Raw genomic sequence first — 26,546 nt, 5'->3', positions numbered from 1 at the left:
AAGGTATGATTTTAGGTAGTTGAGGGAGTGCCCTCTTATACCATAGTGTGTTAATTTTATGTACATCAAATCATGGTCAACTGCATCAAAAGCTTTATGTAAATCAATGAAGATTCCCAATGGGAATTCTTTTTTCTCGAGAGTGGTGTATATTAGTTCTAGCATGTGTATAATAACATCATTCGTGTTTTTATTGGGCCTGAATCCAAACTGACAGGGGTTGAGTATGTTGTGGGAGAAGAGGTAGGAACAGATCTGCCTATGAATTAATTGTTCTAAGATTTTAGAGAGAAGGGGCAAGTTAGATATTGACCTGCAGTTATTCAGGTCTGCTTGATCTCCTCCTTTGTGGATCGGGGTGACCCCTTGTTATTTTGAGAATTTCTGGGAAGGTGGAGGATTCGATGGATTTGTTAAAGAGTGTTGCAATAATTGGTGACAGTACTTGAGAAGCTGTCTTGTACAACAAGCATGTTGGAAGTCCAAGCCCCTAGCACACAAAACCTCCTTTGCCCCCTCCCTCCAACCTTTCCTAGGCAGGCCTCTACCCCGCCTTCCGTCCACTACAGATTTATACACTCTCGAAGTCATTCTACTTTGTTCCATCCTCTCTACATGTCCGAACCACCTCAACAACCCCTCCTTAGCCCTCTGGATAAAAAGTTTTGGTAATCCCACACCTCCTCCTAATTTCCAAACTACAAATTCTCTGCATTATATTCACACCACACATTGCCCTCAGACACGACATCTCCACTGCCTCCAGCATTCTCCTTGTTGCAACATTCACCACTCATGCTTTGCACCCATATAAGACCGTTGGTATAACTATACTCCCATACATTCCCCTCATTGCTTCCTTAGACAAAGTTCTTTGTCTCCACAGACTCCTCAGTGCACCACTCACCTTTTTCCCCTCGTCAATTCTATGATTCACCTCATCTTTCATAGACCCATCTGCTAACATGTCCACTCCTAAATATCTGAATACATTCATCTCCTCCATACTCTCTCCCTCCAATCTCTCGCTACCTAATTTTTTTGTTATCCTCATCACCTTACTTTTCCCACATTCTCTTTTAATTTTCTTCTTTTACATACCCTACCAAACTTATCCACCAATCTCTGCAACTTCTCTTCAGAATCTCCCAAAAGCACAGTGTCATCAGCAAAAAGCAACCATGACACCTCCTACTTTGTGTTAGATTCTTTATTTTTTAACCCCACACCTCTTGCCAATACCTGAGCATTCACTTCTCTTTACAACCCCATCTATAAATATATTGAACAACCACAGTGACATCACACATCCTTGTCTAGGGCCTACTTTTACTGGGAAACAAGCTCCCTCTCTTCTACATACTCTATCCTGAGCCTCACTATCCTTGTAAAAACTTTTCACTGCTTTCAATAACCTACCTCCTATTCCATACATCTGCAACATCTGCCACACTGCCCCCCTATCCACCCTGTCATATGCCTCTTCCAAATCCATAAATGTCACAAAAACCTCCTTACCCTTACACCTGGTCTACACCTCCCTCTACCCTTCCTAAAGCCTCCTTGTTCATCTGCTATCCTACTCTCCATCTTACTGTTAATTCTTTCAGTAATAACTCTACCATACACTTTACCAAGTATGCTCAACAAACTTCTTTCTTTTCTTTCAACACACTGGCTGTATCCCACCGAGGCGGGGTGGCCCAAAAGAAAAAACGCAAGTTTCTCCTTTTACATTTAGTAATATGTACAGGAGAAGGGGTTACTAGCCCCTTGCTCCCGGCATTTTAGTCGCCTCTTACAACACGCATGGCTTACGGAGGAAGAATTCTGTCCCACTTCCCCAAAGAGGTAAGAGGAAATAAACAAGAACAAGAACTAGAAAGAAAATAGAAGAAAACCCAAAGGGGTGTGTATATATATGCTTGTACATTTATGTGTATTGTGACCTAAGTGTAAGTAGAAGTAGCAAGACGTACCTGAAATCTTGCATGTGTATGAGACAGAAAAAAAAAGACACCAGCAATCCTACCATTGTGTAAAACAATTACAGGCTTCAGTTTTACACTCACTTGGCAGGACGGTAGTACCTCCCTGGGCGGTTGCTGTCTACCAACCTACTACCTATAACTCAACAAACTTATTCCCTTATAATTTTTGCACTCTCTTTTGTCCCCTTTACCTTTATACAAAGGAACTATGTGTGCTCTCTGCCAATCCCAAGGTATCTTACCCTCTTCTATTCATTTATTAAACAAAAGCACCAACCACTCCAAAATTACATCCCCACCTGCTTTTAGCATTTCTATCTTTATCCCATCAATCCCGGCTGCCTTACCCCCTTTCATTCAACCCATTGCCTCACGAACTTTCCCCACAACTCGCTCTTCCTCATTCCTACAAGATGTTATCCCTCCTTGCCCTATACACAAAATCACAGCTTTCCTATCCCTTAAATGTAATATTGTGAATTACATTACAATGGGGAGGTAGCAAGTGAATAATCTTTTGGCATATAATGCAACTCATACTGTTAAAGGTCATTATATATTCAAATTTATATCAAATTCTGCATGTTTATCAACATTGATTTTGAAGGTACATACTGGGACACAGCTTTTTTTTTCTTTAAATCTTTCAAGTTGCTCTAAATTGTAGCTTCCTTGATTAACATGAAGTATTTACTCAGACTAAGTAGTGCATGTAGGATATCAAAGATGAAGTAAATAAAATAAAAATTAAACTACAATATAAGCTCTATTTTTTAGAAACATACAAAGAAGTTGTAATAGTTAACCCTTTCAGGGTCAATTCCATAATATTATGGCTTTGAAGCCAGGGATGGTCCCGTAATACTATGCCAAAATTCTAGCAGCTTCCAGTCTTGCAGGAGAAAGCTGGTAGGCCTACATATGAGAGAATGGGTTGCCATGGTCAGTGTGCACAGTATAAAAGAAATCCTTCAGCACGTAGTGCATAATGAGAAAAAAATGGGAATGTGTTTTTGGTGTAAAACAGCGACTTTGCAGTGTATTTTTGTATGGATTTTATGGTTGTATTCTCGGTTTCTTGACCTCATTTGATTGAATGGAAGATATATTACAGAAATAGAGATGATTTTGAATGGTTTACAGACTAAAAGTAGCTTGACATTGAGCTCAAAGTAGTGGAAATGTTCAATTTTTGCCAATATTCAAAAGTAAACAAATCACGTCACGCATCCAATACACGTCAACTGGCCAGACTAATATGCACTTATGATTGCACTGACTTTATTTATACAATTATTACCATTATGCAGTAGTCTGAATAACAGTAAATCTTCTATTTTTTTGAGAATAAAAATTCAAAATGAAAAGAAAGTGTAATACAAGAAGGGCCTGGAGATGTGACCAATGAACAGAGAAAATGTTATTTTAGCACCAGAAATATCTACATTATTTATTCTGGACCCTATTTTGAAATTGGGCTTTCTTGAATTTTGTGTGAAATTGCGTAGTTGAAATAGGTAAATGGGCAGTTTCTTGTACTCAATCGATAGAATAAAAGGAGTTCTAGCTAAACAGCTATAAGTTTGGTTGACTGGAGCAATGGAACTGACTCAAAATAGGGCTCAAAGTGGTCAAAATCACTGATGCATAAATATCGTCGAGACCACTAAGTTCGCAAGATCGTAACTCCGTAAATTTTCCAGCAAATTTTGTGCTTTTGGTTTCATTACCTTCAGAAAAAGATTGTCATTTGATAAGTAATTTTTTTTTTTAAATTCTTCAACCCTGGGAGCAAGTTTGCGAGCAGGAGTCTTGACCCTCAAAGGGTCAGTTACAGTTTTGATACAACTGATACAATTGCATGTTCAAAAGAAAGTCACTTTTATGAAAACATTTCAGGCAAATTAATCCTAAAACTTTAAGAATAAATGTTATGTATATGTAATCTGTTCCAGTTCTTTAGCAATTGTTTACAGTCTTAATTACTGATGTCCACATAATTTTGTTCAGCTTTAGGTTTATTTTGTGTTTTAGAGCCATTTCTTTATAAATAATGCTTCGTGTGGTTAATATTGATTTTCAGACAAAAAAGGCACTGTTCTTAGCTGACTGATGAAACCACTGTGTGGCACAACGTTTCCTTAATAAAGATTCCCACATGTTGCATCAGTGTCTCATTCTTCAACCTGTTGGTTTTCTAAACCATTTATCACACCTATCAGACACTGTAACATCATGGGATCTTGATACAAGGAATTCTTCAACACTTGTCCAACCTTTGGACAAAGACCTACTTACACTAGTGGATGGTTCCACTGTGATCCTGCCTCCTCCTGCTTTGACTCGCCTGACTACAGTATATAAGCCACTTCTTCAACCATATGCTGTACTTTCTTCAAGACTGATGGACTGAACATATCAATTCCAGGCTGAGGGACTGATTACCTCAGACTCCTCCTCTCCTTACACCATTCTTCTTTGTAATGGACTGATGAAGCCACTGTGTGGCGAAACGTTTCCTCAATAAAGATTCCTAAATGTTACATTAGTGTCTCATTCTTCACAAGGAGCACTGTTTTGCATAACAACCTTGCACCACACCACACTGATAAAAGACCAATTCTACATGTTATTACAGTTAGCATTAGTGGGGAGATATTTTTTTTAGGATTCCCTGGACATACTTTTGGTGTGGTTATGTCATGAACATTGTACTCAAGGAACCAACACAACCAGGTCCTTGGTGTACACTGCTTCTACTATTTCCTTTGTTTGATGTAATCCAATAATCTCTGTAACTGTCTCTTGTTTCAGAAACTTAATCTTCCCTATACTAAATCGTCAATAGCCAAAAATGACCAACACACTTAGTCCTCAAGACAATACAGTGCTGGACTATAGACAAAAAACTGTTCATCACATAAACCCAGAAGGCACTCATGATACAGCCAGTAGCCATATGGAAATCCTGAGACATCCCACTTCAAGTTACTAGGTCAGCTTGTCTTTTCAACAAATGTGTTACAGTAGGGTATTACTTAGGGCATTTAATTATGTTGGCTGCCTTCCATCCAGCATGCTTTAATTAAGAGCACTGTATGAGAGAGAGAGGTATACCCTTCCCATATTATGTGGGCAGGGGGGGTGTATATAGTTGAGCATAGCAATCTGGCCTCCACCACCAGTAATTTTCACTAGTAACCTCTCTGTCTCTCCCACTTACTTATCAAAGGAAGTTGTAAACATGATTTAAAATATAGATATAGTTGCTAATGAGGAGACAAGACAGCAAATATGAGAAGTCTAGTAAGGTTATGAGGTAGTAGCTGCTGATGTTTCTCACTCGGGTATGTGAGCTCTGCTGCTGGTGTGTTGTCTGCTGATCCTCTTCACTTCAGTGTGTGATCTCAGCTGCTGGAGTGTTGCAGTCTGCTGATGCTCCTTACTCCAATGTGTGAGTTCTACTGTTGGAGTGCTGCAGTCTGCTGATGCTCCTTACTCCAGTGTGTGATCTCAGATGCTGGAGTGTTGCAGTCTGCTGATCCTCTTCAGCTGCTGTCACTGTCTTCCGTACCAGTGAAAGTAAGTTTATTCAAATTTATTTTCCAACACTCCAATGCAATATAAAGAACTTTATCAAGTAATGATTTGATAAGTTCAACTCGAGTGAAACATAGCCCCAACAAAAACTTTTTCTTTATATTGTGTCCAAACCCATACTTGTCAGCAGTATGCCTCACATGCAATATAATTAGCTCCAGGAATGGGCCAGTCTCAAATAATATTGTGAGTCAGTTCCAAAAAATAAAAAAGGCCATCATAAAAAAAAAAATCATGATTCCAATGAAAGAACATTTGTGATCAAAACATACATTGAACCTTTTATCTTACACAACAGACACTACCACTACTATGATACTCATCAAATATAGGTCAGAATAATACACATCAAAGCTTTACAGGGAAATATAGAAAAGTTTTACATTTTTTTGACATATGACAGTGTTAAAGGCTTTTTAATGGACACACTGCAGAGTTGTGCAATAATACAATGGCATTCAAAGGAACCACTTAAAAAGTGGCTACCTAAAAGTGTGTCCTACCTGGAAATATAATGCCTGCACTACATTTTGGTGCAGGAAAAACTATTTTTATGCTGGGTTTGATTATTAACTGCTAGAAATGACAGCTCTTTATTAATACAATACCATTATTTACTACAATAAAAAAGTTTTCCTCATCACTTTTGCTCAATTTAACCCCCTCCACCCTCTGTTTTCCATTGTTATTCCCTATTTTCTTTTTTGTTATTTTCTGGGTTCATTTTGCCATTTAGTTCCAGTCAAAACAGCCAGAGTAGTAACAGTTAACATGGGAAGGTGACAGTCACCTTACATATAGCTCTAGTCATAACATAGTGGTAACAGTTAACATGGGAAGGTAGTGGTGGTCACTATGGCCAGTCTAACTTCAGTCATAACAACATAATGGTAACAGTTAACATGGGAAGATGGTTGAAGCCCTGATGATCCTTCACTGTGCCAGCTGAGGCTGTTACCAACTAAACCACAGCAAATGAATTACTGTGACATATAGGTGAGCACAAATAGGAAGTGCATCTGTCTCATGTTCAGCAGATGGAGGATTGAGCCTCCCTCACTTCTTGCGTTGCATGATCCACACACGCTTAGCGCTTAAATGATAATGAACTGAATTACTGCATCCAATACCCATATGTTATGGGAAAATACTAGATTGTTTTGGTGAACTACTGTACTATACAATAATATGCTGTAATAAAATAATCTGTAATAAAATAATCTATACCCTATAACTAAATGATGTACTAAAATTCAATTAAACATTTCTGTAATTTATGTCATGATAACTTACCTGCCCCTTTATTAGAATTTTTTTCTTCTTCTCAGTCATAACTAAAGGAGATGGTTCAAAAAGGTTGATGTGTGCACCAAGCAGAGAAGAACGCTCCAAAGGTTTATAGCCCAGTCCAAAGTGATCTGTCTTGGGTGTTGTCAGGTGGAGAGTGTCAACATCATCAGGAGCATAAGTCATGTCCTGCAGGTCCTCCTCTTCCTCATTCTCACTCTCAGAATCTACAAACAATGGACAATATATACACTGTAATATTAATTAAAAGAAGATGGTGGTAACAAAGAACTGTTTCTTTACAAGGTAAATTATCAATGTAACAGACTGATAAAGAGGAGTGAGTGACCAGTAGTGATAAGTGTGGTGGGAAGAGATGAGACTGTTTTTGTCATGACTGTATAAATAATGAACAATTCTGTAAACAAATGTTGTTTCTAAATCATCCAATCCAGCAGTTCCTGTCATGTATTTCTGAAGCCCATAAACTGAAGGTTTACTGTAAACAATTTCACACACTAGTTGGAATTAATAAAAAGTTGTTCTTTGTCTTTATACGACCATTTATACAATAAAATAACATACATACAGTTTGACCCTCAAATTCCTGAAAAGTTATGTTCATAGAGATCCAATGAAACTAAAATCCATGAATAATAAAAAATTAGGTCTGCATAATAAATTGTGTGTATAAGAGACTATACACCTTTAATGTCACTAATCTGCTTCATGCTGACATTCACAAGAAAGATCACGAAGGGAAGAGAGGTGAGCATGGACAAACTAGTGAAAATATTTTGAACAAAATCCTGTGGCTATTTTTTCAATTTAGAGATTGAATGCCAAAATCAATTCAGGAGTCAAATGTCAAACCCTCAATAATAGGCACTGGAAAACAACCTGCAAAGAACTGAATTTAAATTCAGTTATTTGCATCAGTAAAAAATTAATTAATCAAATTCACTGAAGTAGGAACCCCAGAAAACTGGGAGTCTGAATGTACCTGCATACCGTGTTACAGTCCTGATTAAATTACAGCATCCTACATAAGAAACGTTGCCCAATATATAACTGTTTCTAGTTATTAATTAATAATTTTTACCTTTCATTGCATGTTCAGGTCGCAGGCAACCATATATTCTCTCTCTCTCTTTACGTGCTGACAACTTCTGGAGTCGATTAATCCTAGGTCCAACTCCCTGCCCGGGTTTCCATCCCAAGCGACGCAAAAGTTTCATTCCCATAGTCTCCCTAAATAAAACCATTAAAATTTTAAGCCATATACAAGAAATACTATAAGAAAGATACCGTGTTAATATTTAATAGAAAACGGTACACACTATACGTATTTTAAACTAGAAACAAGACAGACATTGGCTTTTCCCATCATCTACTGTGTGGGGGCAGAATTTTTTGTTTTTTTATATAGTGCATGCTCACCACACAGACCCCTTCTCAGATGCAGATCTATGTAAGCAACTCTGACATCAGTAAAGTAGATCTATGTGAGAGACAGTGAAAGAGTTAATACAACAGTCCAAAATTTCTCTGCCAACTTTTGCAGCTGTTTCCAAATTTCCCAGTAGCCCCATGTTAATGCTACACTAAAAGGCATTGTCATGGTCAGAATAAAAGAAGTGCTGAAAAATCTTCTCTGGAATTAAGCTTAATTTCCTAAATCCTGATGATCACATATGCTAACTTTAGATCATCTGTTCCTGTACAAGTTAATACAGTAATACAGTACTTGCCTGCTGGGCTTCAGAATATCTTCAAGCACTGGTGTTCCTGGAATGGGTCCACTTGGATCCAAAACTCTTTTTCTCTTCTTCTGTTCACTGTCATCAAAATTGGCAGAGGCCTGGATTCCTTGAGGCAATATGCCATGTGCTTCCAAATCCTGTAATCACAATACTGTTGTTTTATTAAAATAATTATAACTGGGATATGCAGTCTTTACATCCACATGTCATAATACACGTAAGATTTAAACTGAATTCTGATGAATAAATTGTCCTGTATGTTAACAAATTATATAATAACATACTCATTATACCTTAGAAAATTCTTGGTATTAATTCATGTGCATCATAATGGAACTATACAATACTACATGATATAAGCACTGGGAACAAGACACTCAGGCAGAAAAAGCTGACTAAACTGCTAAATATCTCAACAGTCTGGATGTAATAATAGAGGATTTTGAATTGTGAGCCCTGAGGAAAACCTTGTACCCTCCTCCATCAGAGTGTCGGCACTTTACTTTCCATGTTCAGAACTCAAGTCCAACTAATTGGTTTCCCTAAGTCCCACCACAGATGTTATTTATCAATATCTTTCAGTTGGGAAAAGTAACTAAAAAGTCCACACATGAGAGTAATACTCTCCAAGTACTTTTAAGGTCTATACAGACAAGAATCAATCACCCAACTGGTGCTTGAGCCTATAAAGTTGATGATGCAGACAGCAAAGTAGCACAAGTGCACAGGAAAAGGTAAATAAATAACTTACTGGGTGAATAGTAATGGTAGAGCCTAGTTACTGTTGTAATAGGTTTACCACAATGTCTCTGTGCCTATTAGTGGTTAGTGGAACCTGACCACAGAAAATCACCACCTCCAATCAAAGAAGAATGAACCCTTAACAGAACTCTGAAAACTGAAGTAAGAAGTAGAAAAGCCAAGAACTAGGTGTTCAAATGTAGAGATATTAGGAAGAGCTAGAGGAAGAAGAGACTGGATAATCAAAGTGGAGCAAAGAAGGCAGAGGAAATTCACCAACATAAAATTATATTATATAAGGTATTTAACTCTTAAACTGTCCAAGCAGATCTATGTTCACATGCGTAGTGCTCCAAAAGTAGATCTACGTTTTTTTACATATTTTCAAATATAACAAAAAAAAAACGTAGATCAAAGTTTTTTTACACGTTTTCAAATGTAAAAAAAAAAAAAAGATCTACTTTTTTACATACTTTCAAATGTTGAAAAAATGTAGATCTACATTTGGACAGTTTAAGGGTTAAATCAACACAAAATCAATAAATTAAGTGAATTTTTAACATTGAGTAACAAAAAGTTAATATACCTCCTCATCCATAAAATCTTGAGGCTGGGATTGTACACTTTTTGCTCGCTGGCTGGAAGTGGACACAAATGAAGAGGGTGTCCATCCCTCTTTTGTCCCCACTGAGTTGAAATAGCCAGCTGAAAACCCACCAGTGAAGGCTCCATGAAACCTAAAATGAACAATAAACTGCAGTCATTAAGTGTCTGCTCTGTATTTACATGCAGTATTCAATTCAAGTTTATTCTCTATAAGGGTTACAATGTGGGGTTTACAGGTTTTGGGTATTGTGTAGTTTACATGTTATAAAATACTAATTACAGAGGGGGCCACTAGGACACCTAACATGGCTAGGCATTTCGAGCAGACTTAAATTAATTCTTAACATTAAATCCTTACAGATTATGATATTAAGGCTAAGTGACTACATCATAATTTGTGAGTTTAGCAATGTGAATGCTTTTGTTTTGGCACAATACAAAGTGTCTATATTGGAGTATCATATACAAACTTTTGACTAGTTAGGATTTATTATTTTAAGATTAAGATTAATATTTCTGGGTTTATAGTCAGTGGGTGAGTGAGTGTAATTGTGAACCACCAGGTGGTTATCATGTAGTTAGTTGTCGGGGTGGATCAGGGAGATACGATGTTTTCGAACTGTAGTTTTGAAAGTGATGAATGTGTCTGCAGTTCTAGAGTTTTCAGGTAGGGTGTTCCAAATTTTAGGTCCTTTGAAATACATTGAATTTTTGTAAAGGTTTGGTCGAACACGGGGAATGTCATAGAGATGTTTGTGTCTGGTGTTATGCCTGTGGATCCTGTCACAACTATCAAGAAAGCATTTTAGGTCAAGGTTAATATTGGAATTTAAGGTCCTCCAAACACGTATTTCAGAACACCAATACGCAAGCAGGTCTGACGATACAAAGAATGCCTGTGTACAACACCGTAATTCACACAACCACTTGATAAACTACAGAAACTCAAGACTTATCGCCACAGAAGACAACACTCAATACCGAAGAATCCTGGAATCATCGCTTATTTCTATATCCGACAACTTCAACCAGAATAGTGGCTTCTATAACATAGCTGAACCACTTGCGAAGAAACTTCTTCATCGCTATCCCACATAAGAGCATAGGAATGGAAGAACACTGCAGAAGGTCTGCTCACAAACTTATCCAATCTCCCTTCCAAGCTACCCAAGATTTTAGACTCTATAACCCCACTCAGTACATCATCAGATGCAGCATTCCCCACCTGACCTCAGCATTCTGAACCTGACTATAAATACTCACGTACCTTCCACCCCAGGTAGATCTGTTTGTGACTTGAAAAAGCCCACTGTGTGGGTGAAACGTTGTCAATAAAGGATCACATTACACTGTATATGTGTTTATATTTATATTGAGTCGGTATTTTATACCATTTATTTCCAATTAAAATGGTACTTGCAATTGCACTAGGGTCTGATATAGGTTGTTAACAAGATCAAGAGTATAACTAGATTTAAATTGACAAAATAAAATTCACAAATTAAAGTACCAAAAGAATAATAAGTAAAATATAACAATGGCAATGACTTGGTTATAATATGATAGTAAGATGGTAGACAGGTACACAGGTGCACAGGTACAAAGGATAATATAAAGGTTGGAGTTGAATATACAAACTTGAAAATTTGGCAACAAAATTTTATGAAAAGTATAAAATAATGATTAATGTACAAAAGTAAAATTGACTGGTAGTAAATATAGTGTTTAATAAAATTTTAGTAAGTAATAATGATTACAAAAAAGATTAATTAGCAAAAAAAAAGTGAAAAAGTAATGTTTATTTCAAGTATTAAATTTTAAGAACAGTTATTTGGATTCAATATTGGACTGGTAGTTATACTTGAGGTTATTTGGCAGTACAAGGTATTTAACCCTTTGAGGGTTTTCGTCGTACTAGTACGTCTTACGCGTAGGGGTTTTTGACGTACTAGTACTCATAAATTCTAGCGACCTCAAATCTAGTGGGAGAAAGCTGGTAGGCCTTCATATGAAAGAATGGGTCTATGTGGTCAGTGTGCACAGTCTAAAAAAAATCCTGCAGCAAACGGTGCATAATGAGAAAAAAAAAACTTTTTCCATTTTTTTTTAATAAATCAGCGACTTTGCAGTGTATTTTCGTATAGTATTTATTGTTGTATTCTAGTTTTCTTGGTCTCATTTTATAGAATGGAAGACATATTACTGAAATTGAGATGATTTTGACTGGTTTTACAATGAAAGGTGCCTTGAAATTGAGCTCAAAGTAGCAGAAATGTTCGATTTTTACCAAACTTCAAAAGTAAACAAATCGTGCCAAGCGTGCAATACACATCAACTGGTGAGTCTGATATTCTTTCACAAGTGCACCAATAATATTTATACCATTTTTTACACTAATGCAGTAGTCTGCATAACAGTAAATCTTATATTTTTTGTGAGAATAAAAATTCAAAGTGGAAAGCAAAAGAATATAAGAGGGGCCTTGAGACGTGACTAATGACTAGAGGAAATGTCATTTTAGTGCCAGGAATGTCTTTCTTGTTTATTCTGGACCCTATTCCGAAATTGGCATCTTTTGAAATTTGTGTGAAATTGGCAAAATTGCTAAATTCTGACCACTGTACTGGATAGTTGAATTTATAAATGGGTGGTTTCTTGCACCCATTCGATAGAAAAAATGGAGTTCTAGCGAAATATTCATGTTTTTTGTCGACTAGTACAGTGAAATTGGCCGAAAATGGGGCTCAAAGCGGGCAAAATCGCCGATCCGTAAACATCGCCGAGACCGCTAACTTTGCGAGAGCATAATTCCGTAAGTTTTCTATCAAATTTCAAACTTTTGGTGTCGTTATGATCGGGAAAAGATTCTCTATCTTTTCATAAGAGAAAATAATTTTTTTTTTTTTTTAAATTTGGCCGACCCTGAGAACGAGTTTCGGAGAGGGCCTGTCGACCCTCAAAGGGTTAAGAGTACTCTATGATAGTAAATGTGGTATTAAAACAGGTTATGGTAATTAGACAAGTAATGGTAATTAAATGATGTCAAAAATGTTAAGAGTAAATTGTACTGATAGTAAAAATGGTAATTAATTATTAATTTTAGTAAGTAATATCAATTAATAGTATTTAAAAAAATATGAGATAGTAATATGGACAGAGAAAGTATCAATTCAGCTAATATTTAAGCAAACAATAGTAAATAAGAAAATTACATAAGGTGACTTATGCTTACTAGTAAAATCACAAAATGAGGTAGTTGAATTTTTTAAATTACTAAGAGATTGTACTATGAAATTTGAACAATAATGGAGCAAAACATACACTACACTACGTAGGCTTTTAGATTGGACCTTGTTTAGTTATTCTCTGTAAGATTAGTATCCCTGAGAAATCGTGATAGATCATTCTCGTTTGTGATTGTGTACAGCTGACTTACATTTGTTTTCCTAACTAGAATTTTCCCATCCCGTGTGAAGCATTGGTGTATTGTGTCATTATTCTCCCGCTTAAGTTTTCTGACTCTATACAGGAGGTTCTGACGTTTTTTGGTAAGACACTCGTTTATGTATACCTCTTTCTTTACTTTAATAGATGCAATTATTAAGTCTTTTTTCCTGTCATGTGAGTGGAATCTAAGCATAACACTTTTTCTATCATGGGATCCTAGTAACCTGGCTTCCTTTATTTCTGACTCTGGTACTGTAACTTTTGTTTGGTCCTTTATGATCTGGATAGTAATTTCTTTACTGTTCGTTTGGTTCATATCACTGGGAAAAAGTGGACTGTTAACTATTACTCCATCTGATAGTTTATCTTGCTCAGTTTTATCTTCTTGGAGAGCAAAGTAGTCACTGAACTGGTTATCTAAGTATTGTTAAGAAGACAGGTTTAACCCTTTCAGGGTCCGTCCCGTAGATCTACGACTTTACGTTCAGGGTCCAAACCGTAGATCTATGCCATGAGCTCAGCTCACTCTGATAAACTGTGAGTGGTACATTTGGGCCTAGATATGAGAGAATACATCTATGTGGTATGTGTGCACCACATAAAACAGATCCTGCAGCACACTGTGTATAATGAGAGAAAAAAATGAAATCATGATTTTTCGATTAAAACAGCAACTTTGCAGTGTTTTTTCGTATGTTTTTTATAGTTGTATTTGCGATTTCTTGGTCTCATTTGATAGAATGGAAGACATATTACAGAAATAGAGATGATTTTGATTGGTTTTAGCACTGGAAATGGCTTGAAACTGAGCTCAAAGTAGCAGAAATGTTAAATTTTTGCTGATATTCAAGAATAAACAAACGGCCTCACACATCTAATACACGTCAGCTGGTGGGTCTAATATACATTCACAAATATGGTGATGATATTTATACAATTATTACAATATTGCATAACAGTAAATCTTCTATTTTTTGGTGTGAATAAAAATTCATTATGTGAATAAAAAATCAAAATGGAATTTATTTGTAAAGCCTCAAAACATAACTAATGAACAGAGGAAATGTTAGTTTAGTGCCAGGAATGCCTACATTGTTCATTCTGGACCCTATTTTGAAATTGGAATATTTTGAACTTTGTGTTAAATTGGCCAAATTAACAATTTCCGATCACTTTATTTTGAAGTTGAAACAGTTGACTTGGCGATTTCTTGTGCTCAATCGATAGAATAGAAGTAATACTAGTGAAATAGCTAAGAATTTGGTTGATTGGAATAATGTAATTGGCCTAAAATGGGAGTCAAAGTCGGCAAAATCGCCGATTTGTAAATATCGCTGAGACATCAAAATTCGCGAGAGCATAATTTCGTCAATTTTCCACCAAATTTCGTACTTTTTGTTTTATTACCTTCACAAAAAGATTCTCTACGATTTCATAAGAAAAAATAACAAATTTTTTTTTTTTAAATTCTTGGACACTGGTGCGTGACTCCAGATTTGGGCCTTGGACCCTGAAAGGGTTAATTCCATGGATCAAGAGCCCCTCACCAGTATCAAGATACAGTATCACCATCACTAATACAGCACCATCGGAACCCATAGGGTGCCGGATTAGTGATTTTGCCGGATTACAGAGTGGTTAGGTTAGAATATACACTTAATCCAACAGCAATATTTATGCATCGGCGATTTCACCCAATTTACACCCTATTTTTGGCCTATTCCATTGTTCCAGTCTACCAAACTCATAGCTATTTCGCTAGTATATTCCTTCTATTCTGTCGACTGAGTATAAGAAACTGTCTATTTACCTATTTCAACTACCCAATAAAGTGGTCAGAAATTGGTAATTTGGCCAATTTCACACAAATTTCAAGAGATGCCAATTTCAAAATAGGGTCCAGAATAAACAATGCAAACATTCCTGGCACTAAAATAACATTTTCTCTGTACATTAGTCATATCTCCAGGCCTCTCTTATATTACGCTTGCTTTCCATTTTGATTTTTTTTCACACAAAAAACAGAAGATTTACTGTTATGTAGACTACTGCATTATTGTAATAATTGTATAAATAATGTCAGGCTATTCATGACTGTGTATTAGACTGGCCAGTTGGACACGTATTGGATGGTGACATCATTTGTTTACTCTTGAATCAACATCAGCGAAAATCGAACATTTCCGCTAGTTTGAGCTCAATTTCAAGGTACAGTGGACCCCCAATCAATGGCAGCATCGACTAATGCCAAATTCGTCTAACACGCTCTTTGGTGTAAAAATATTGGCTCTACCAACGGCGAAAAACTCATCTAACGGCTTTTGTTCCAAACGTGTCCATGCGGCCAGAGTGCGGCCTGAGTGGGCCCAGCCACTCCAAGATTCAGTGTGCCAATGTTTACAAGCCGTTGCAGTCGATTCCACGTGTACCTGCGATATATTTTGTATTATTCCAGTGTTTGTAGTGCTTGTAACTGCTAAATAAGCCACCATGGGCCCCAAGAAAGCATCTAGTGCTAACCCTGTGGTAAAAAGGGCAAGAAATACTATTGAAATACTATCGTACCATGGTCAGCTGCTGCTGCTGCTGCACTACCATCAGCTGTTGCTGCACCACTGTCAGCTGCTGCTGCACCACAGTCAGCTGTACTACTTGAAGATGTGGAGAGACTGTTGTTGGTGTGGCTGATCGAGAATAACGAGAAACAATTAACCCCCGAGGGTTAGCCACCCAGAATAACCCAAGAAAGTCAGTGTGTCATCGAGGATTGTCTAACTTATTTCCATTAGGCTCCTTAATCTTGTCCCCCCAGGATGCGACCCACACCAGTCAACTAACACCCAGGTGAACAGGAAAAAATGCCTGGAACTAGTGCTCATACTGGTGAATTTCAGGCCAGCAAAGGTTGGTTTGAGAGATTTAAGAATCGTAGTGACATACACAGTGTGATAAGGCATGGTAAAGCTGAAAAATACCAACCCCAACAAGTGTTTAATTGTGATGAAACAGGCCTGTTCCGGAAGAAAATGCCAAACAGGACCTACATTACTCAATACTCAGGAGGAAAAGGCACTCCCAGGACACAAGCCTATGAAAGACAGGCTAACTCTCATGTTTTATTGTAATGCTAGCGGGGATTGCAAAGTGAAGCCTTTACTCATGTGTCTCTCCGAAAATCCCAGAGTGTTCAAGAAAAACAGTCTCATCACTCAACAATACTCTTCAATTTATTTATTATTAATTTGGACATGATACATAGAAGTACAAAGAAATAAAGTGGTTAAGTGTAACATGCCAAAAGCCCCTTGTATGCAGAGCATTATGGGCAGGCTTAAAATTAACTTAAGATTAACTAAGCAATGATATATTCATTGGTAAAAATTATAGTAAACAAATAAAGGTAAGTGTCATTTTAGTATTTATCTATGTATGCATTGGGCATGTCTCATTGTTTTCTGTGTAAGGAAATGTATATTTCATGTAGAAAAAATTATATTTTTTAATACTTTTGGCTGTCTGGAACAGATTAATTGGATTTTCATTATTTCTTATGGGGAAAACTAATTTGACTAACGGCTAATTCGACTAAAGGCTAGCTCTCTGGAACGGATTAAAGCCGTTGGTCGAGGGTCCACTGTACTTTCTGTCGTGAAACCAATCAAAATCACATCTATTTCTGTAACATATTGTGATGTAGTCCAGCTGGGCTTGTGAGGTCTCTGGGGAGACCTAATTTAACCAATTATATGGTCACACCTTGCCTTGGCAAACGTCTGTAGCCACGCCCACGTCTGAGGTCTTTTGTTCTTGACGGCGTCAGACCTAGGCGTCAGGCCGTACACGTGGTTGTGGAGGGTGCTTGGACCACCATAAAAGCCCAAGGAAGAGCTGAGTAGGGAGATTCGAGCAGAGCTGCTGCTGGGGTGCAGAGCTCCTGAGCAGAGACTTCAAGCGGAGCTGCTGCTGGGGTGCAGGGCTCGGGAGAAGGCTGCTGAAGTCTCTGGAGGAGACTTGGAGGTATTGGGCAGAGTACTGGCTTGGTGCAGTACTCGTGCTGTGTAGGTCTTGGGACCTGTGGCTTAGTTCCTGTAGTGAACTGTCCTCTGTACTATATTGTAAGTTATATTCATTCTCGTCAAGTTGATTGTGTTCCCTGTCTCACTGCTTATACATACCATCCCATTTATCTAAACCACAATGATGTTCTCCTGTTCCCAAATATACTATTGTACAAGGACTTAATAATAAACTGTGTTTGAGTAGAATAATAATATTCACTGTCCCCATTATTTTCTCCATTTATTTATGTTTTGTTAAAGTAGTGAGAGGGTGAGTAGTGTGGAGTGGTGGGTAGAGTAATGAGAGGTGAAGTTGTAGTCACCAGTGACCTCACATTACCTACCTCCGCATACCTCACTCCTACCACCTCGCCTGTCCCCTACCTACTGACTCCCCCCGCTTACCCCCATATTCCCCTAATCATTACCCCCCTACATGACAATATCTTCCATTCTATTAAATGAGACCAAAAAAAAAAGAGAATAAAACCATAAAAAACCATACAAAAATACACCGCAAAGTCACTGTTTTACACAACACAGTTGCAGTTTTTTCTCATTATGCACTGTGTGCTGCAGGATGTAGGCCCAAATTTACCGTTCACAGCTTATCTGAGTGAGCTGAGCGCATGGCGACTGACAGTGGCTTCAAAGCCACGTTATCTTTTATGGACAATGGTGCGGTGTATGTGCTTTACACAACGAGAAGCATTTCTCTTATTCGCTGGAACCATGGGTAGGGATAAAAGTGACCAGGTTATAACAATAAATGGAAAAAAAGAAATTGGAATGACTTATGCAGCAAGTAGCACCACCAAACGGTAGCAGCAGGTTGGTGTGGCGACCCCGGAAATTTTAAATTATGCTAGCCGAAATTAATGCCGGATTACTGATGGAACCAGATTACTGATTGTCGAATTAGTGATGGCCAACCTGTACCTTCCTTTGGGTGATATAGAACAGTCAACATAGGTGCGAACACTCTCACACACACTCGACCCCTGCAACCAGAAATAGGTGAGTACACACACACACACACACACACCTGGTCCAGCAAATGGCTTCTCGAATTTAATCCTGCCAAATGCAAAGTCATGAAGATAGGGGAAGGGCACAGAAGACCACAGACAGAGTATAGGCTAGGTGGCCAAAGACTGCAAACCTCACTCAAGGAGAAAGATCTTGGGGTGAGTATAACACCGAGCATGTCTCCGGAAGCACACATCAATCAGATAACTGCTGCAGCATATGGGCGCCTGGCAAACCTGAGAACAGCATTCCGACACCTTAGTAAGGAATCATTCAAGACACTGTACACCGTGTATGTCAGGCCCATACTGGAGTATGCAGCACCTGTTTGGAACCCGCACTTGATAAAGCACGTCAAGAAACTAGAGAAAGTACAAAGGTTTGCAACAAGGTTAGTTCCAGAGCTAAGGGGAATGTCCTATGAAGAAAGATTAAGGGAAATCGGCCTGACGACACTGGAGGACAGGAGGGTCAGGGGAGACATGATAACGACATATAAAATACTGCGTGGAATAGACAAGGTGGACAAGGACAGGATGTTCCAGGGAGGGGACACAGAAACAAGAGGCCACAATTGGAAGTTGAAGACACAAATGAGTCAGAGAGATAGTAGGAAGTATTTCTTCAGTCATAGAGTTGTAAGGCAGTGGAATAGCCTAGAAAATGACGTAGTGGAGGCAGGAACCATACACAGTTTTAAGACGAGGTTTGATAAAGCTCATGGAGCGGGGAGAGAGAGGGTCTAGTAGCAACCGGTGAAGAGGCGGGGCCAGGAGCTAGGACTCGACCCCTGCAACCACAAATAGGTGAGTACAAATAGGTGAGTACACACACACACACACACACACACACACACACACACACACACACACACACACACACACACACACACACACACACACACACACACACACACACACACACACACACACACACTCACTCTCACTCACTCACTCACTCTCACTCACTCACTCACACTCTCTCACACTCTCACTCACTCTCTCACTCACCCTCACTCTCACACTCTTACTCTCACACTCTCACTCTCACTCTCTCTTACACACTCTCTCTCTTACACACTCTCTCTCTTACACACTCTCTCTCTTACACACTCTCTCTCTTACACACTCTCTCTTACACACTCTCTCTCTTACACACTCTCTTACACACTCTCTTACACACTCTCTCTCTCTCAAAATGGACAAGTGTTTCCTGATGCAGGTCTTAGTTATTTCAATACAATGGGTTTTCATTTAAGCAGACACCCTTTTTTTCCCCATTAGCCCATTACATTGAGGTACCATTATATCAAGAAACACAAAGGAAAATAAGGATAAGGTATACTGAAAGTAAACAGATGTTTGTAAAATTTATCTGTTATCATACATGTTTGAGAGACAAAGAAAAGACCAGCAATCCTGCCAAAGTATAAAATATTGAATGGGCTTCCAACACACATTCATATGACAGGATGACTGTACAGTGTTGCACCTCTCCTTGACCACATATGGACAAATATGTGGTCAATATTTGTCCATATGTGGCCCAGACCCTTGATCTGAAACTAGTTCTCAAGGTCAAAAAATTTTCACACACACAAAAAAAAAAAAAAGTTCTTATGAAATGGTAGAGAATTGTTTTCCAAAGGTAATGACACCAAAAGCATGAAATTTGATAAAAAGCTTACAGAATTACACTGGCGCAAATTTAGCAGTCTCAGCACAATTTACATTCCAGCAATTTAAGCCAATTCCATTGTTCCAATCAACGAAATTCTTAGCTATTTCTATCAACTGAGTACAAGAAACTACCCATTCAACTATTTCAACTACCCAGTAAAGTGTTCTGGATTTAGTAATTTAGCCAATTTCACACACATTAAAAAATGCCAGTATAAAAATAAGAGTCCATAATAAACAGTGTAGACATTCCTGGCACTAAAACAACATTTCCTCAGTTCATTTGTCATGTCCCTAGCCCTCACCTATATTACACGTGCTTTCCATTTTGAATTCTTATTCACACAAAAAATAGAGGATTTACTCTATTTCTCGGATAATAAAATATAACCAGGAAAGATTGTTCATGGTTTACAGCATCCCAATAATTGCATCAGAACTAATAAAAACCCATGAAACATATTGGGGGTTGTAGTGGGCTTTATTCGTCCTCTGAAATATCACAAAAATCAAATTACATTCATTTGTAACACAAAGAATGAGGGGAGACATGGTCGAAGTGTACAAGTGGAAGATGGGTATTAATAAAAGGGATATTAATAAGGTCTTGAGGATATCTCTCCAAGAGAGAACCCGCAGTAATGGATTCAAATTAGACAAGTTTAGATTTAGAAAGGATATAGAAAGTATTGGTTTGGAAATAGGGTAGTAGATGAGTGGAACAGTCTACCTAGTTGGGTTACTGAGGCTAAAACCTTGGGTAGTTTCAAATTTAGGTTGGATAAATACATGAGTGAGAGGGGTTGGATTTGAGTGGGACTTGCATATGAGTGGATAGAGTTATCAGAGCTTATTTCTTAGGTAGCTTTGAAAATTGGGTTGGGCAAATGTTTTGTAAATGGATTGTAAAGGACCTGCCTAGTATGGGCCAACAGGCCTGCTGCAGTGTTCCTCCTTTCTTACGTTCTTATGTTCTTAAATATTTCCGCTACTCTGAGCTCAATTTCAAGCTATACTTCCAGACCTGAATCCAATCAAATTCATCTCAGTTTCAGTAATATGTCTCTCATTCTATCAAATGATACCAAGAAATGGAAAATAAAACTATAAAAACCATCCATCTATTTTAACTCTTTCTGGGTTGGTGCCATAGTTCTATGGCTTTGAAGCTAGCATCAGTGCCATAGCTCAGCTCACTCAGATAAGCTGTAAGCGGTAAATTTGGGCCTGTATATGAGAGAATGGGTCTCTGTGGTAAGTGTGCACCATATAAAAAAAATCCTGCAGCACACACTGCATAATGAAAAAAACTGCAACTGTGTTTTTGGTTTAAAGCAGTGACTTTGCAGTGTATTTTCATATGGTTTTTATAGTTGTATTCTTGGTTTCTTGGTCTCAATTGATAGAATGGAAGATATATTACAGAAATAGAGATGAGTTTGATTAGTTTCAGGACTGAAAGTAGCTTGAAATTAAGCTCAAATTAGCGGAAATGTTCGATTTCTGCTGATATTCAAGAGTAAACAAATCATGTCACTTATCCAATACATGTCCAGCTGGTGGGTCTGATATGCACTCACGAATGTGCTAATATTATTTATACAATTATTAGAATATTGCATAACAGTAAATCTATTTTTTGTGTGAATAAAAATTCTTTTGTGTGAATAAAAAAACAAAATGGAATAAATGTGTAAAGCCTGGAAACATAACTAATGAACAGAGGAAATATTATTTTAGTTCCAGGAATGCCTGTAGTGTGTATTCTGGACTCTATTTTGATATTGGAACATTTTGAAATTTGTGGGAAATTGGGCAAATTACCAATTTCTGATCACTTTATTGGGTAGTTGAAATAGTTGATCAGGTGATTTCTTGTGCACAATCAATGAAATGAAAGACAGTACTTGCAAAATACCTAACCATCAGTTTGACTGGAACAATGTAACTGGCCTAAAATAGGGCTCAAAATGGGACACAGAAAAATTCACGAAAGCGTAATTTCATCAATTTTCCATCAAATTTCATACTTTTTCTTTTATTACCTTCAGAAAAAGATTCTCTACCATTTCATAAGAAAAAATAACAAAATTTTTTTTTTTAAATTTTTGGAGTTTCAGATCGGGGGTGTGGACAGCGAAAGAGTTAATATATGATAGTGCAAGAATGTTATCAGGTTTCTATATGCATTTGAAAGTAAAAAAAAGGCTATGATTCACTTTACAGCCTTTTTCCCGTCACAGCATTAGCCCAGAACCTAAGCTGTTGTAAAAGCGAGGCCTTCCTGTACTTTACATTTAATGAGAATTTACAGATCTAACCTTCTACGACCTTGTTTATCTCGAGCAAACTGATCTTCAATTCTTGGAGTCTTACGAGAGCGTATGTCTTCTGCAAAAAAAGAAAAACCAATAGTAAATAAATAGATGCATAGACATTGTCCATAGTAGCCATGCTGATGGCCAAAATAAATTCGTAAGCATTTCAAGGACACGAGAGAAAATCAAGGATAAAGAAATTAATGCTTTTCCTGTTATATAGATCTACATCAACTTAAAAGTATTCCTTTGTGCCTACTTAGTGATAAAAGTAATAAAAATTTAAATAGTGTATTAGCCAAATAATGCACTTTAATATCCTCAATTGTGTAAACCTTATAGGTAAGGCTTGGGAGGGAGTGACTAAGAGAACCTTGAACTCTGCTTGGAAGAAACTGTGGCCAGAATGTGTAGACAAAAGGGATTTTGAAGGGTTTGAGGCTAACCCTGAGAGGAGTAGTATACCAGTTGAGGAATCAATTGTGGAATTGGGGAAGTCCTTGGGGTTGGAGGTTAGTGGGGAGGATGTGGAAGAGTTGGTGGAGGAGGACAATGAAGAACTAACCACTGATGAGCTGATAGATCAACTTCAAGAGCAAAACATTGGCCCTCTGGTAAGGTAAAAGAGGGCACAGAGTGCCTGGAGTTTACCTGGAGAGGGTTTCGGGGGTCAACGCCCCTGCGGCTCAGTCTGAGACCAGGCCTCGTGGTGGATCAGGGTCTGATCAACCAGGTTGTTACTGCTGGCTGCACGCAAATTTGCGTACGAACCACAGCCCGGTTGGTCAGGTACTGACTTTCCATTGCCTAATTGGTCAGGTACTGACACAAATTCCAAAAATTCCTTAACAGGTTTAAATTTACTTTCTTATACCAAAATCCTACACTACATTATACAGATTAAAAAACTAGCTAATTTAATTCACTAGGATGATAATGATCAAATAATCTGTAATTAAATGTCGAGGTTAAGGAAAAATTATTGCAAGATTATTAAAAAAAAACTATCATCAGATAGTTCTACAGTGTGTGCATGCAGAACGACCCATCTGACACTTGAACTAGTGTTCAAGGAATTAAGATGTTCAGATTACTTATTCAGTATTTTAAGCAGATATTTTGCTGTTCAGTAAACCCAAGAATTCTGAATTCCACTCCAGTACTGTATATCTTCAAGAGGGTGTCTTGATGTTAGTAAAGGGCTCTTGATCTGAAGAATTGGAACTACCCTCATTTTTTCTTGAATCAAACCTCACTACCTCCTAATTCTCAAGTGTTGTAAGACCAATACAGGTTGAGTGTTTCTACATGAAAATAATAATGATAACAGTGAGCATCATGATCATTATAATGATTATGATTCATTATAATGATCATAATCATGATAATGATCACTATTTCAGTACATGTGACAACATACTGCTGATTGTCATCCCACTATCTGCCTTGAATATCCACATCCTCATCTCTGAGCAAACACGATGATAACAGCATTGTTTGAATCATTAAGTACCACATAATCTTACACTAAGAGAGAGAGAGAGAGAGAGTTCATTAAAACAATTTTTTTTTTTTTTAACAAGTCGGCCATCTCCCACCGAGGCAGGGTGACCCAAAAAGAAAGAAAATCCCCAAAAAGAAAATACTTTCATCATCATTCAACACTTTCACCTCACTCACACATAATCACTGTTTTTGCAGAGGTGCTCAGAACACAACAGTTTAGAAGCATATACGTATAAAGATACACAACATATCCCTCCAAACTGCTAATACATGTATCCCGAAACCCCTCCTTTAGAGTGCAGGCACTGTACTTCCCATTTCCAGGACTCAAGTCCGGCTATATAAAAATAACTGGTTTCTCTGAATCCCTTCACTAAATATTACCCTGCTCACACTCCAACAGATCGTCAGGTCCCAAATACCATTCGTCTCCATTCACTCCTATCGAGTACGCTCACACATGCCTGCTGGAAGTCCAAGCCCCTCGCCCACAAAACCTCCCTTACCCCTTCCTTCCAACCTTTTCAAGGACAACCCCTACCCTGCCTTCCCTCCCCTAGAGATTTAAATGCTCTCCATGTCATTCTACTTTGATCCATTCTCTCTAAATGACCAAACCACCTCAACAACCTCTCTTCAGCCCTCTGACTAATACTTTTATTAACTCCACACCTTCTCCTAATTTCCACACTCCGAATTTTCTGCCTAATATTTACACCACACATTGCCCTTAGACAGGACATCTCCACTGCCTGCAACCGCCTCCTCGCTGCTGCATTCACAACCCAAGCTTCACACCCATATAAGAGTGTTGGTACTACTATACTTTCATACATTCCCTTCTTTGCCTCCATAGATGACGTTTTTTGTCTTCACATATACCTCAACGCACCATTCAGAGAGTTCCGCCCCCGCGGCCCGGTCTTTTTCAGAGCCTCATCAACCAGGCTGTCTATGATTAACTGACTCATCATCTTCATGATTAATCCATCCGCCGACACATCAACTCCCAAGTACAGACAGTGGACCCCCGCTTAACGATCACCTCCAAATGCGACCAATTATGTAAGTGTATTTATGTAAGTGCGTTTGTACGTGTATGTTTGGGGGTCTGAAATGGACTAATCTACTTCACAATATTCCTTATGGGAAAAAATTCGGTCAGTACTGGCACCTGAACATACTACTGGAATGAAAAAAGTTCGTTAACCGGGGGTCCACTGTATCTGAAAACATTCACTTCTTCCATACTCCTCCTCCCCAATATGATATCCAATTTTTCTTTATCTAAATCATTTGATACCCTCATCACCTTACTCTTCACTAATGTGTGCAACACACCTGGGTCTGCAGCTATCCACAACTGTACACCAAACAAAAGAGGTGGAGGAACTGTACAGTTATTTACTATGCTAGCAAATTCTATTAAATGACTATTTTATAAACAGCAGTGATGAATATTATGAGTACATAGTTGTACAACTTAAAATCATTACTACTGATCCAACAACCAATGGGGCAATGTACAGAATATATCACACAAACATACAAAGCATCAATGACACACTAAGAAATACAATAAAAAACTCAACATAAATCACCTAATAATTGCCGGTGGTTTCAACATATACCCTCGTCAAACAAATAACTACCCCAAGTGTTAGGCTTGATAAACATTATGTATTCTTGCCTCATAATACCCTCAATCATAACCCACAAGAATCACTAAAATATCTGTTTGAAAGGACAAATGATCACTTTACTATCTTTTTGTAACATGCTGGCCATCTCCCACTGACCCAAAATAAGAGGTAACACATTTGCTATTACAGTAGAGCCCTGCTTTACTATTCGCAACATATCCATGAAAAAAGCGCTTATCACTTATGGGAATTCTTGTGTCTCAAATTATTAACCATGATAACACAATAATAACAATGACAGTTACCCAGCAACCTGTCATTGGGCGATTGGGTCGTTGGTCACAGCCTCACCACCCCAACACCACTACCAAGCTCTATCTTTCACCACTTCCTCAAAGCAATACATGTATTATGTGCTGTTGCCCTAAACCATATTATTATTATTTTTATTATTATTTTTATTATTAATATTATTAATATTATTATTATTATTATTATTATTATTATTATTATTATTATTATTATTATAAAAAACTTCAACCATTATTTATTATTATCAGTTAGGTTATGTTTGGGTTTGGTTGGATTACATTACTGTACTTTATAAAGCATTCCCACAAATAAAAATTAACTCAAGTGCACAGCCACACTGATTTCGACAATTTCGCTCAAAAAAGTCATATAGAAGTGGGATCCAGGAATAAACATTAACTTTACTGTCATAATTCTAATTGTGATGAGCACTAAACCCCAAAGGCATGTGTTATGGAAATGGGAGGTAGTCCGTTTGATCCAAGGAAAGGAATAGAAGCTGCAATTCTTTGGATCAAGAGCATTTACCATTATCCAGGCACCTTCCTTGAAGGTATGGATGATGA

At 37.8% G+C, this 26,546-nt stretch overlaps 2 protein-coding genes across 6 annotated transcripts in view; one reads left to right on the top strand and one right to left on the bottom strand.

The window, feature by feature from the left end:
• Positions 1-26,546, top strand: part of CaMKI (Calcium/calmodulin-dependent protein kinase I) — a 919,698-nt gene that overhangs the window by 665,773 nt on the left and 227,379 nt on the right. The window lies entirely within an intron of this gene.
• Positions 1-26,546, bottom strand: part of LOC128684401 (G patch domain-containing protein 1) — a 90,689-nt gene that overhangs the window by 63,900 nt on the left and 243 nt on the right. The window contains exons 2-6 of one of the 2 annotated variants that reach the window (XM_070089380.1): positions 22,523-22,592; positions 9,969-10,119; positions 8,630-8,778; positions 7,981-8,129; positions 6,885-7,105 (exon numbers count right to left, since the gene is read on the bottom strand). In XM_070089380.1, coding sequence (XP_069945481.1) covers positions 6,885-7,105; positions 7,981-8,129; positions 8,630-8,778; positions 9,969-10,119; positions 22,523-22,592 — 740 coding nt within the window. Of the gene's footprint in view, positions 1-6,884; positions 7,106-7,980; positions 8,130-8,625; positions 8,779-9,968; positions 10,120-22,522; positions 22,593-26,546 lie in introns of both variants that reach the window. The other variant, XM_070089376.1, reaches the window with a different exon arrangement.

This window comes from Cherax quadricarinatus, chromosome 2 (genome assembly GCF_038502225.1).
Source record: "Cherax quadricarinatus isolate ZL_2023a chromosome 2, ASM3850222v1, whole genome shotgun sequence".
NCBI classification, from domain to species: domain Eukaryota; kingdom Metazoa; phylum Arthropoda; class Malacostraca; order Decapoda; family Parastacidae; genus Cherax; species Cherax quadricarinatus.
This window is presented reverse-complemented; position numbering and strand designations above follow the sequence as displayed.